The 12,702-nt window shown below is 48.5% G+C and overlaps 1 protein-coding gene across 16 annotated transcripts in view; it reads left to right on the top strand.

Annotated features, from left to right (window-relative positions):
* The window catches only part of ryr3 (ryanodine receptor 3), a 57,094-nt gene that overhangs the window by 15,654 nt on the left and 28,738 nt on the right, over nt 1–12,702 (top strand). For all 16 annotated transcript variants that reach the window (XM_011612125.2, XM_029849938.1, XM_029849936.1 and 13 more), the window contains 26 exons: nt 330–486; nt 1,438–1,602; nt 2,408–2,529; nt 2,606–2,786; nt 3,107–3,242; nt 3,748–3,843; nt 3,950–4,068; nt 4,269–4,402; nt 4,580–4,821; nt 5,183–5,375; nt 5,469–5,685; nt 5,773–5,877; nt 7,281–7,384; nt 7,802–7,885; nt 8,090–8,249; nt 8,378–8,522; nt 8,597–8,802; nt 8,873–9,047; nt 9,157–9,365; nt 9,449–9,612; nt 9,691–9,739; nt 9,816–9,976; nt 10,492–10,654; nt 10,905–10,991; nt 11,932–12,158; nt 12,323–12,535. In XM_011612125.2, the coding sequence (XP_011610427.2) occupies nt 330–486; nt 1,438–1,602; nt 2,408–2,529; nt 2,606–2,786; nt 3,107–3,242; nt 3,748–3,843; nt 3,950–4,068; nt 4,269–4,402; nt 4,580–4,821; nt 5,183–5,375; nt 5,469–5,685; nt 5,773–5,877; nt 7,281–7,384; nt 7,802–7,885; nt 8,090–8,249; nt 8,378–8,522; nt 8,597–8,802; nt 8,873–9,047; nt 9,157–9,365; nt 9,449–9,612; nt 9,691–9,739; nt 9,816–9,976; nt 10,492–10,654; nt 10,905–10,991; nt 11,932–12,158; nt 12,323–12,535 (4,014 nt within the window). The remainder of the gene's footprint in view (nt 1–329; nt 487–1,437; nt 1,603–2,407; nt 2,530–2,605; nt 2,787–3,106; nt 3,243–3,747; nt 3,844–3,949; nt 4,069–4,268; nt 4,403–4,579; nt 4,822–5,182; nt 5,376–5,468; nt 5,686–5,772; nt 5,878–7,280; nt 7,385–7,801; nt 7,886–8,089; nt 8,250–8,377; nt 8,523–8,596; nt 8,803–8,872; nt 9,048–9,156; nt 9,366–9,448; nt 9,613–9,690; nt 9,740–9,815; nt 9,977–10,491; nt 10,655–10,904; nt 10,992–11,931; nt 12,159–12,322; nt 12,536–12,702) is intronic.

Raw genomic sequence — 12,702 nt, 5'->3', positions numbered from 1 at the left:
ATTAATCATGAACTTGTGCTCCTAAGAAGTTGCTACCAATTAGTTGAGGTTCTCCAGAAGATTACATTCTGTTCATTTGTCTTTTATCCTTCATCACTTTTCCACAGTCATCATGTCTCACTGGGACTGACGGTATTTTTGAAATACGCGTCTACTCAAAAGCTCCCTTTTCTCCCAATTGACGTAGGTTTCTTTGTAAAGTAAAAGATGCTAGCGTTTATTGTTGCATAATTACATATCTTCCATAAGTAACAGCAGAAACGTGGATTGCTGTCCACCTCAACATCTGCCACATCTGCAGCTTGTAACGCCGCTGTTCTTGTGCGCAGCTGGAGCAGCAGCCACATTCGCTGGGGCCAGGCCTTCCGGCTGCGTCACCTCTCCACCGGTCGCTACCTGGCTCTGAGCGAGGACCGAGGACTGGTCCTGCAGGACCGGGAGAAGTCTGACACCACGGCCACCGCCTTCTGCTTCCGGCCCTCCAAGGTCGGTCTTCCTCCCTGAGGCATAAACGCTATCCACGGGAATAACAGGTGTAGAGGAGGGCGGCGGCCATGTACGGTTGAGAGACGGTGGCACGGAGGAGCAGAGCTGGAGGTCACAGAGGCGAAAGGTCGAGGTTCTCTTTGGGAGTGACTGAGGAGGCCAGGCGGGAGATTTATGGCTGCAGTAAAAGAGGACAGGAAGTGAGTTGGTGTGAGGGGAAGATGATGTTAGATGGAGCGAGCGGATCCACTGTGGCAACCTCTGAGGAGAACAAAGAAAAGAGAAGAGGGCGAATGTTACGCATATACAGTCCAGCACCGCTGAGAGAAAAGCCACCAGGCTGTCTGGGGCTGCGTGAACGTGAACATCTGGCAAGAGCTGAAGCCATTCTTTGGTCTGAATGCTGGAGCAAATCTCCACCAGCCCGTTAGCGACAAACAATGACGCTGCAGCCATTTTCAGTTGCAGCTCTGTTCCGCCTCTACACCGATTCTCTAGAACCCAACACAAACACCTGTACCCCAAACACCCCGGCTGAACGTGGCGAGTGTTATCATCCATTAAAATGTATGACCCTGTGTTGACATAAACAGAGCAGCGGCGGGAGTCACCTTCAGAGGATGCAACTGTGTGCAGATAACTCTATCTGTGCTAGTTCTGTGAAATGCCTCTCAGTGCACCTTGACAGATTTAATTTTCCCACCTCTGCTGCTGCGGACAGCCCTGTGAAATTGCCCCCTTTAATCTCTGTCCCTGCACAGCCCACAATCTCCTGGAAATTAGTGGAGAGTTGTGCACCTCTCATCAAAGGAATGCACAATCTCTTAGCTGCTGTGGTCCTTCTTCTGCATTTGTGGTATTTCAGCACCCGCTTGTCCCACTTTTCACTCCTTTCCTGTTTTATTTTTTCTTGCAACGTGACTGTGCATCTCACAAACGTCAACGCAACAGGAAAAAAGCGACCTGGGTGCAAAGAGGGACATCGATGGAATGGGGGTGCCAGAGATCAAGTATGGCGACACGGTCTGCTTCATCATGCACGTGGCTACAGGACTCTGGCTGTCCTACCTGGCGCCCGATGCCAAATCATCACGCCTGGGGCCCCTGAAGAGAAGGGTGAGTTTCCACCGCTGTGCGCGATTAAGCAACAAGCAAAGGTCAAAAAGAGGCGTCAGTTGTCAGTTGCTGACAATTAAATATCAGAAGCTGGTTTTTTTAATGCGTCATGGGCATAAACATGTAGCTAACATAACTTAGCATCCCAGGGATACTTTTTGTCTGGGAAAATGTTCATTTCATCTCAGATTTCCATGTTATCAGCTTGTTAGAATCGTCCCTTAGTGCCCGAGTCGTCCTAATAACAGCGCTGTCGGTCGTCGAGGTTCGTTCACGGCATCTGTCGTCCACTTTATCTAAACGTGTTTACAGTAAGCTGTCGGGTGTTTGTCATAGTTGAGCGCTGACACCTCAGAGTCCGTGTCCATCACTCTGTCAGCAGGGTTAGATGGGTGTTTAAACACGGAGCTCACCTGCTGGCCTGAACATCATTGTCTGCTCGCATGCACCATTATAGTGTGATGATGAGCCGTCACCAGGGAGACGGTAGGTTTGGATGAGGCCGTTCGGTTGTCACTTATCTCTGGGGAACCTATCAAGAGATTTTAAAAACCGGTTCATTGTGGACGTCAGGCAGCTGCTACAAGCTCTTTTTAGTGGTTTCATGGATGATATAATATTTGGTTACATGAATTTCTTCTAAGAAACTGTAACAGAACGATTCAATTTGCAAAAAAATGTCATATTGTATGTTGAAATAATGAAATTTCGAGTGTCATTTAGCAGATTTTGCATCACTCTTTGGCTAATTCGATACTTTAGGACCATAAAGTGTGCTTTGATAATAATGTGGTGGTTTCTTCAGGCCTGCCTGCATTTGGAGGGTCACATGGATGACGGCCTCATCCTGCAGCGCTGCCAGCACGAGGAGTCGCGCGCTGCTCGGATCATCCGCAACACCACCTTCCTCTTCACCAACTTCATCAGGTAATAACGGGGTGACGACCCCTCGCTCGCGCGTCGCTGCCGTGACTGTGGTTTCACAAGCGTGCGCTCCGCTCAGAGCTCTGGATCGCATCACCAAGGGGGGTTCCACGGAGGTCGCCGGTTTCGTTGAGGATGTGCTGCAGACGCTGAATGACCTGATCGAATACTTCAAGCAGCCGGACTCAGAGCTGGAGCACGAGGAGAAACAGTGTCTCCTGCGCTCGCTCATCAAACGTCAGGACCTCTTCAAGGAGGAGGTGAGGGTGGACAACTCATGGCGTCACAGCCTCTGACACACGGCTTCTAGTAGCGCGATAGCGGTATCCGAAGGGATGCTCGGTGGTGCAACGCTAATCCTTGAATTGATGTTGCGTTAAATGCATCTAAATAGGAGGGTCGGAGTTCAAGCCACTGGACTGTTCGCTGTGTTTAGTACTGTTGGTGTTTTTCACAGCATTAATTAGGGAGTGAGTGTTGAAGAAATATGGCGAAGAGACGCGTTCTGTTGATATTGGTGTCTATGGAGTCTTTGCTAGCTTTCTATTGTTGGTATTAAATAAGATTTTGCCCTCCCCAGGGCATGCTGACCCTGCTGTCCAAGTGCATCGACCGGATGAACCTGTACAACAGTGCTGCCCACTTTGCAGAGAAGGCCGGCGAGGAGGCTGGAGCGGCGTGGAAGGACATTCTGAACCTCCTCTATGAACTGTTGGGTAAGTGATGAAGTTATTAAGACTGTGTCTGGTTACCCTGGGTCTTCATCTCCCCCCCCCCCCAGTTTCACCCATTTAAGGGCTCTGCACATAAACACAAATATTTGTATTCCTCCCTCCTGATCTGCTTCCACTTTCCATCAACAAACCGGCAGGTGCTGATTTTATCCCGTTCTTTCAGTCTTGACTCATGAATGCTGATGAAGAGGTTTCATTTTCGGGACAGGGGATGTGAGCTCATATTCATCGCTCGTGTCTAGAAAGTACTCCTTACACCCACGGTAATAAAGAGTCAAATCGCGTACAGGCGTTGTTCACCAGGCTCGCTCCACAGTGGGGTCGCCCCCCCCCCAAATGTCTGATGAGCTAAACTTGATGAAGTCTTCGTCGACTTTACTTTGTCCTTTTCTGAGCGAGTGACAAATGAGTCGGTGGAGAGAGGAAGCAAACCCCTGCGCCTCGTCTGCCTTCGTTTTCAACCTGACATCTTCTGCTTGGTGTTCAGCTGCTCTGATACGTGGAAACAGAACCAACTGCACTCAGTTTTCCCACAAGTTGGACTGGCTGGTCAGCAAACTGGAGAGACTGGAGTCTTCATCAGGTACCAAAGATTCAAGATTCAAGATTCCAGAGTACTTTATTGAAAGTGGTTTGTATCTGACAAACATGGCCTCTGATGATGACATGTGTGTGTTTTCACCTCTCAGGGATCTTGGAGGTCCTTCACTGCATCTTGGTAGAGAGTCCCGAGGCTCTCAACATCATTCAGAGAGCCCACATCGAATCCATCATCTCTCTGCTCTACAAGCATGGACGCAACCACAAGGTGAACAGCCTGAACCACATGTTCACAACTTGTATGCAGCTAGATCACCAGATTCTGCTTAGGTTTACTCCAATATTGAAGCTTCTTGTGACGCATTTGGGTTTTACTGTTTTCTCAGTGCTATTGCATCAATAAAATGTTTACTGTTATAAGAATCTAGTTCTACTGCTGTAATAAGACCTTCCCTCCACTGTGCTTAGATTCTAGATGTTCTGTGTTCCCTCTGTGTTTGTAACGGGGTGGCAGTGAGAGCCAATCAGAATCTGATCTGTGACACGCTGCTTCCTGAGAGGGACCTACTGCTGCAGACTCGACTGGTCAATGACGTCCAGAGGTAAAAAGGAGCCACTTTAATGTGTCGGAGCTGAATAAAGGCTGATAAAAACAGCCTTGTGTTCTAATAAAACCTCCTTCTGGAGCATTTGGCTGGGCACATCTTTGCTCTACTGGTTCTACAGAATATCCTTTAACAGCTCTTTGAATATTAATCTCCTATTGTTTTCATCTGTAGCATGAGGCCAAACATCTTCCTGGGTGTGGCCGACGGCTCCGCCCAGTATAAGAAGTGGTATTTCGAGCTGGTGATCGACCAGGTGGACCACTTTGTCACTGGGGAGTCCACCCACCTGAGGGTAGGCTGGGCCAACACCAGAGGCTATGCTCCCTACCCTGGTGGCGGAGAGGGTTGGGGTGGCAACGGTGTTGGGGATGACCTCTACTCCTACAGCTTTGATGGACTTCATCTGTGGTCAGGTGGGATCATTAAAAAAGGGGGTTTTGCAACCTCTCAGATCCTATTTTCACTTTTACACTTGTCAGGAAATGTCCCATCAGTATGTTCAGCACTGGCTTTGTCCTTTAAGGCTCCCCTCTGCTCTGATCCTGAAACATTTATTTCACCCCTCCCTCCTTTTAAGTCCTCTAAAAGACTCATCACACCTCCTCTCGTCCGCTTCATGCCGCCCCTTTTAAAGCGCCCATCACTCCTCTCTCCACTTCCCTGCCCCCACGCCGTGTCCTCGCCCGTCATCCCGACCTAGATTCTCAATGACTCTGCAGCAGCCTTAACAGCCATCTACCCCACCTCGCTCTCTCTGCCCCCTGCGCCGTCTAGGTCGAATCCCAAGGGCCGTGGCCTCCGTTAATCAGCACCTGCTGAACTCGGACGATGTGGTCAGCTGCTGTCTGGATCTGGGCGCGCCCAGCATGTCCTTCAGGATCAACGGGCAGCCTGTTCAGGGCATGTTCGAGGACTTCAACACAGACGGCTTCTTCTTTCCTGTTGTCAGCTTCTCTGCAGGTGTTAAGTAAGACTCAATTTGCTGTTGAAGAAAGGATCCTTTGACCACTTACATCAGAGTCTTTTTGCGTAATATGACGTGATTTTGTTGACTACTCAGGGTTCGGTTCTTGTTGGGTGGACGACATGGAGATTTTAAGTTCCTGCCCCCAGCTGGTTATTCTCCCTGCTATGAGGCGTTGCTGCCCAAAGAAAAGATGCACATCGAGGCTGTGAAAGACTACAAGAGGGACCACGAGGGGGTGCGTGACCTGCTGGGAACCACCCAGTTCCTCTCTCAGTCCTCCTTTATCCCAACACCTGTGGACACCAGTCAGGTGAGGGCAGATGTTGCCTCTAAGATGCTGTATAAAGGTCATTTACCTCTGATGTGGTCAGGGAGCGCTAAGAGTGTGTCCCTGCAGGTTGTCCTTCCTACTCACCTTGACAACGTGCGGGACAAGCTGGCGGAAAACATCCACGAACTGTGGGGCATGAACAAGATTGAACTAGGCTGGACATACGGCAAGGTACAGCCTCCCAGTTGTTGGCATGGCGATGAACAGAGCTACAGTGAAACAGGCAGGACTGATTTCATGCTAAGGAAGGTGCAACGCTGGGATCTGTCTGTGTCTCTGGAGGTGACGGGCAAAGTTTGTCTCAAACGCTTGCTCAGCATTTAATCAGAATGTCAAGAAGACAAGGATTTTCCTTCAAATCTTGGATGAAAAATAACGCCACAAACTTTTTAAACTAAAGTTGGCTTATTTTAACAGGCTCCAGGAGGATAGGACCCGTTTTATTTCAGTTGTTTGCTGTGTAACACTGTCACCTTCCAGCCATGACGCGGATCCTCGAGATTTAAGGCGAGATCTGAGCTAAAGCGTGTCAGTGGAGTGTGTGCGAGGTGTTTGGAACACATATCCAGCACACCAGAGGGGCGTTTTTTATTTTTCCAAAGAGATAAGAAGCTCTGTTGTCATGCAGGTCTGCATCGTTGGCACAGAGAACGCAGGTAGGTGTCACAATCAAAGCAGGAGCCAGAACAGCTGCGGCGTCTAACTGGAGCAGCCACTTCGGATCACTCCAATGTGGATAAAGTTACTCAGCTTTATGTGTTAATCTCATCGTTAATTAAACAACGTGAACAGAGAATCTTCTTCTGGCACTTTGCTGCCAGGTGCAGAAATGACAATATGAGCTGAGCTTTAGTGCATTTGGACTTTTGGATTTGGATTCTGTGTCCCAAACATTTCGATTGTGAATGAAAGCACAAGAAATAGCCGCCAGAGACCAGTAACAATGTCATACATCACTTTTCCAACCTTATTAAACGAGTTGAACATATATAGTATGCATCCATTCTTGTTTAGCATCAGGCTAATGTTATTGTGTTATTTGTAGTTCTGCTTATGTGAGAAAACAGACCCAGTGCTGGCAGATTTAGGGTTTCCATTGAGAACCTCCAGATCAACATTTTAACTAAAATCAATATGTGTTTTACTTGTTTTACTTGTTTTACTGAAATTCCAGATTCACTTTGAAATTCCAGAAGTTAAATTGACATCTCAGAATACTGAGGACCAGGTTTATTTCTGAACTTCTGTTTGAGGGCATCAGCAAAGTGAAACAGCATTGAGCCCATAATGAGAGGAAGTGTTTGGGATGATTGTGTTGACCTCAGAGAGGCTCCTTCCCCAGCAAAGGACTATCAGCGGCGAGCAGCATGTGTTGGAGACTAAACCTCTCTCTGTTGTCTCTGGCTTATCACTCTCGGCAAAATCACCACGGAGGCGTGATCCCAGTCCAAATGGAAAACTAATCCTCCAGCCACTTTTTTTGAACCCGCTCTATCATATTTCCCTTTGGGCTCTGAGCCGGTAGATTACTGTTCACTCATGCGGAGACACTGAAGCCACTGTTTCCCCCTCAGATCCGCGATGACAACAAGAGGCAGCACCCGTGCCTGGTGGATTTTGTCAAGCTGCCTGAAACTGAGAGGAACTACAACCTGCAGATGTCCAGTGAAACTCTGAAGTAAGAAAGAGAAAATAATCCACGCTATTCTATTGCTGAGGACCAGCTCCGTGAGCAGATTAAGGGCTGAGATCAAAGCAATGCTTGTGAGGGTCTGTGTCTTCCGCCTGAATTCCACTATCGATTTGCAAAGAAGTCTTGCATCTGGGGCCCATTTGAGCCAAACACTGAGTCATCTAAAAGATTTGGTCATGTGAAACAATCTGGAGTTAAAGTGAGCATCCATCAAGTGTGCACCTTAGAAAGGGGCACAACTGTTGCACAGCCGAGGCCCGACTGCAGCTGACTATTGATTTATCCCTAATGAGCGCAGTTTAAAAGTTTAGCAGCCTCTTGAAGGGTTCTGCTGACTCACCTTCCAAAGATCAGTGCGTCCTCAGTTTGTCCTCTGCTTGAAACTTCTCTTTCCCCTGTCAGGACCTTGCTCGCTCTCGGGTGCCACGTCGCTCAGGTCAACATTCACGCTGAAGATGACCTGAAGAAAATCAAACTTCCCAAAGAGTAAGCCTGTTTTTTTAACACCTTTTAGGAACCAAAAGAGGTTACATAGAAAATAAAACACACACTGATGTTCGGTTTACTTAAGAATCATGTTTCAGAAAGCTGGATCAACAGGAAGCTGCTTTAATGCATTCAAATGTGCCTTTTCTCTGACTAAAATAAAAGCACACTGTAAAACTGACCCTTGATTTTGTTGTCCTGCAGCTACATGATGTCTAATGGATATAAGCCTGCGCCACTGGACCTCTCTGACGTGAAACTGACTGGAGGTCAGGAGGTTCTAGTTGATAAACTGGCCGAGAACGCGCACAACGTGTGGGCCAAAGACAGAATCAAACAAGGCTGGACCTACGGCATCCAGCAGGTAAAGGCCGTCCTCCTGTCCATCGTTACCTGTGGGCATTAATGTTGACATAGAGATATTTCAATGTCAACTTTGAAGCAGTCCAAACACCACTTTGCTCCATTTCCTTTTTTCGCTGCTTGCGGCAGGATGTGAAGAGCAGGCGGAATCCTCGCCTGGTGCCGTATGCGTTATTAGACGAGCGCACTAAAAAGTCTAATAGAGACAGTTTGAGAGAGGCCATCAGGACTCTGGTTGGCTACGGATATGACATTGACCCCCCGGATCAGGAGGGTACGTCACCCTGGATTCGTCTGTTGGCAGGACCGGTCTCTGCTTTTGGTAAACGGTTGGATTTGTGTCGCTAGGTGCTCATGTGGTGGTTGATGAGACCATCGAGACCACCCGCCTGTTCCGCGTGGAGCAGACGTACGCAGTGAAGACGGGGAAATGGTACTTTGAGTTTGAGGCCATCACGGGCGGCGACATGAGGGTCGGCTGGGCCCGACCGGGCTGCAGGCCCGACGTTGAACTGGGAGCAGATGACCAGGTTTTCGTCTTCGATGGTTACAGGGTAAGTGAGCGTTTACACTGCAGAACCACTGAGCTTCTGGCTCTAACAGGAATCCTACTTTCCCTCTCAGGGCCGGCGCATGCACGCAGGAAGCCGCTACTTCGGACACCCGTGGAAAAAGGGCGACGTGGTCGGTTGCATGATCAACATGGAGGACAAGTCCATGATTTTCACCCTGAACGGAGAGCTCCTCATCACCAACAAGGGCTCAGAGCTCTGCTTCACTGACTTTGAGACAGAAGAGGGTGCGCCGCTCGCTGGCTCTGTCCAACTTTAGTCTTCATCGATTGACTCAAACGCTAAAACGCCTGAACGCCTTTTTCTTTTCTAATCCCACCGGTGAATTTCCTCCAGGTTTCATCCCTGTCTGCAGCCTGGGTATGTCCCAAATCGGACGTATGAACCTTGGAAAGGATGCCAGTACCTTTAAGTACTACACCATGTGCGGTCTCCAGGAAGGGTTCGAGCCCTTCGCCGTCAACATGAAGCGAGAGATCACCATGTGGTTCAGCAAGCGCCTCCCCACCTTTGTCAACATCCAACAGGACCACGCTCACATAGAGGTGAGAAGACCACAAGCCGGAGTTTGTAAGGTGAGGGATTCAGGTGCCCTGACGCGTGGTGCCTTTTATTTTGGACCGGTCAGGTGACGCGGATCGACGGAACCGTGGACAGCCCGCCCTGCCTCAAGGTCACCCACAAGACATTCGGTACCCAGAACAGCAACAGCGACATGCTGTACTGTCGGCTGAGCGTGCCCGTGGAGTTTTACTCCGCAGACACGCTTCTGGACGAATCGCTCCGATTCAGGTGAGGCCAGGAAGTGCTGGTTGTATTGCAGCTTGTTCCGGGTTCAGATGTCCTCCTGCACTGCTTTTGTCTTTACAGTTACCCTCCCAACGACGACGGAAGCGCTGACTACGGAAGCATCACCATGGTAACTCAGCAGAGATTTCAAAAATACAGGCGTGAGAAAATGCGGCTGCGCCACCGTGTGCTTTATTTCCTCCCAGTACTACCACTCGGTGAGAGTGTTTGCCGGACAGGACCCTGCGTCCGTGTGGGTGGGCTGGGTCACGCCTGACTACCACTACTACAGCAAGAACTTTAACCTCGGCAAGACGAGGACCGTCACCGTTACCCTGGGAGACGAGAGAGGCCGCGTCCACGAGAGGCAAGCAGCCGTTCAAATTCAGAATATAGATTTGCTGTCATTTTTATGTAAATGGATAAAAACGAGCAGCTCCAGATACATTTATTTTTAAAAAAGTGAATGCAGCATTTAAAAGTGCGCAATAAGGACAGAAATGAATCTGATGAGGGACAGTGCAACACATAAAAATAGACGTCGCAAGCTACAAATATACGTAATCAGTTGTGAAATAGTGCAGCCAGCTGTACAGAAAAGAACATCAGGCAATATATTACAGGATTTAAAAGTGTTAGCCTTGACTTCTCCTTATTGAGAAGTCTCTGCAGGTCCATCTATCCAACATTTCATGGGCGGTGGGGCAGTGCTTCACTCTGAGGTGCTTTATCTAGCTCATCCATCCCGTTTTCCATTCTTTTTAGCTAACAAGGATGTATTAACAAGATCAAAGTCAAGTTCAAAGAGCAGCCCAGCATGCGCAGACCAGAAAATGTGCCGTTCCGGGTCAAGATTTGAAGCATAGTATCTTTTTCCTGCAGTGTCCAGAGGAGCAACTGTTACATGGTGTGTGCGGGGGACGCCGTCAGCCCGTCTTCCTCCAGCCGCTCCACCTCTGACCTGGAGATCGGCTGCCTGATCGACCTGGCCACTGGCCTGGTCACCTTCACCGCTAACGGCAAGGAGCTGTCCACAGTGTACCAGGTAAAAGGAAAACGGGAACGATGCTGCGTTTTTCATCCAGTTTCCGTATCAAAACCTTGGAATTGGACCTGCTCGGTATTCTCACTTCGCTGCAGCAAACCGACCTGACAGTGACGTCCGAATCCAACCATCAGAAGCTTTTATCACCCCTCTATTTTCTGTCTATCTTTCATTGTTTCCCCTGGAAGTGGAATTTCTGAAGGGTGCAGCTTTATTCTGTGGATGATCGGCAGCCGTCTTTCTTTTTCAGGTGGAGCCGAACACCAAGCTGTTCCCGGCTGTGTTTGTACGACCGACCTCTGCTGACCTTTTCCAGTTTGAGTTTGTCAAGATGAAGGTTTGTTGCTGATGTTTTTAATATACAGTGATCCCTCGTTTATCGCGGGAGTTGCGTTCCAAAAATACCACGCGAAAAGTGAAATCCGTGAAGTAGTCAGCTTTATTTATTTTTATTATTTTACAATGCAATACTGAACTATAAAATGAAACCAAAAATCAAAACCTGTTTTAAAGCCCAAAATTTGTTTAAAACAATAATTTTAATCTAGTAATACAAGGTTGGAAACATTGTCACTGGCGTATTTCCCAGTCCCAGCTGTGCCTCTTCGTCCTGACTCCGCTCCGCTGGAGCGTCTGTTTCTACTGAAGGCGCTGGAGTCTTTCTCCGAGAGAAGAACATTGTTATGGGTAGTTGTTGGCGCTCTTTCTTTTTCTGAGCAAGAAGATTTTTATAAACGGATATGCCACCTGCGATTATATTTGAGAACTGCAATGAACGACTCGCAAAAAAAATCCGTGAAGCAGCGAAGCCGTGAAAGATGAAACGCGATATAGCGAGGGATCACTGTATAATCATATTGTGGCTCGTGAGACTCCATCAATTATACACTATCTGCCACTTAGACAATAGTTTAAGGATAAAAAACTATTTCTTTATGTGTGTGTTTAATATCGACTTTATTTTTCTCAAATACCAGCATTTTCTTATTGTTTCAAAATGTGGATATTCTGGGGCTCTGGGGACAAAGGCCAAGAGGTCATTGATTGATGGTTCGATCCCTGGCACAACTGCATGTCCAGGGTGTCCTTGAGCAAATCACTTTACCCCAGATTAGTTCCGACAGCTTCTCCGTGTGATCATAGTGTGAATAGCTGAGCAACCAAATATTGTCAGGGACATCGAGAGGAGCTGCCATGTCTGTCTAGAACCCTTCCATCAGTCACCGTAACCATGGCGATCTAATGTGTCCTCATAAGTCAACCCGCTCTCCTCTCAGGATGCGATGCCGCTCTCATCTGCCATATTCAAGAGCGAGCACAGGAATCCGGTCCCCCAGTGCCCCCCGCGCCTGGACGTGCAGACCATCGTTTCTGTCCTGTGGAGCCGCATGCCCAACACCTTCCTCAACGTGGAGACGGCGCGCGTCAGCGAGAGACACGGCTGGGTGGTCCAGTGTCTGGAGCCGCTGCAGATCATGGCTGTGCACATCCCCGAGGAGAACAGGTCTGCAAACAGGGTCTTAACTCCAGTTTAAAGCCATTTTTAGCACTTTAGGACCAGTTAAAACCAGTCTGGGTTTGCGTTAGGCTAATAAAGTGATCCCAGCTGTTAAATTCTTATACAACACAAAAATAAACTTACTCGCTCACTCGCGTTCTGCGCTGCAGGTGTTTGGACATCCTGGAGTTGTCCGAACACGAAGACCTGCGCAAGTTCCACTACCACACCCTGATGCTGTACTGCGCCCTGTGTGCGCTGGGAAACACCCGTGTTGCTCACGCCCTCTGCAGCCATTTGGACCAGTCGCAGCTGCTCTACACCATCGACAACCAGTACCTGTCTGGGATGCTGAGAGAGGGCTTCTACAGCGTCCTCATCAGGTAGAGAAGTATCCACCACACAGTTTTAGTAATTCATTTGGCCTCTTTGTTGGGTTTTTGCCTGGGACAGTGAAGCAGAACCTTCATTATTAACAACTTACAGTAGCATCGCAGCTGATTGTATCAACATGACTACGCTTAGTGGCCAAAATGTTGGAAAAACATGT

The sequence above is a fragment of the Takifugu rubripes genome, chromosome 16, assembly GCF_901000725.2.
Source record: "Takifugu rubripes chromosome 16, fTakRub1.2, whole genome shotgun sequence".
Lineage (NCBI taxonomy): Eukaryota > Metazoa > Chordata > Actinopteri > Tetraodontiformes > Tetraodontidae > Takifugu > Takifugu rubripes.
This window is presented reverse-complemented; position numbering and strand designations above follow the sequence as displayed.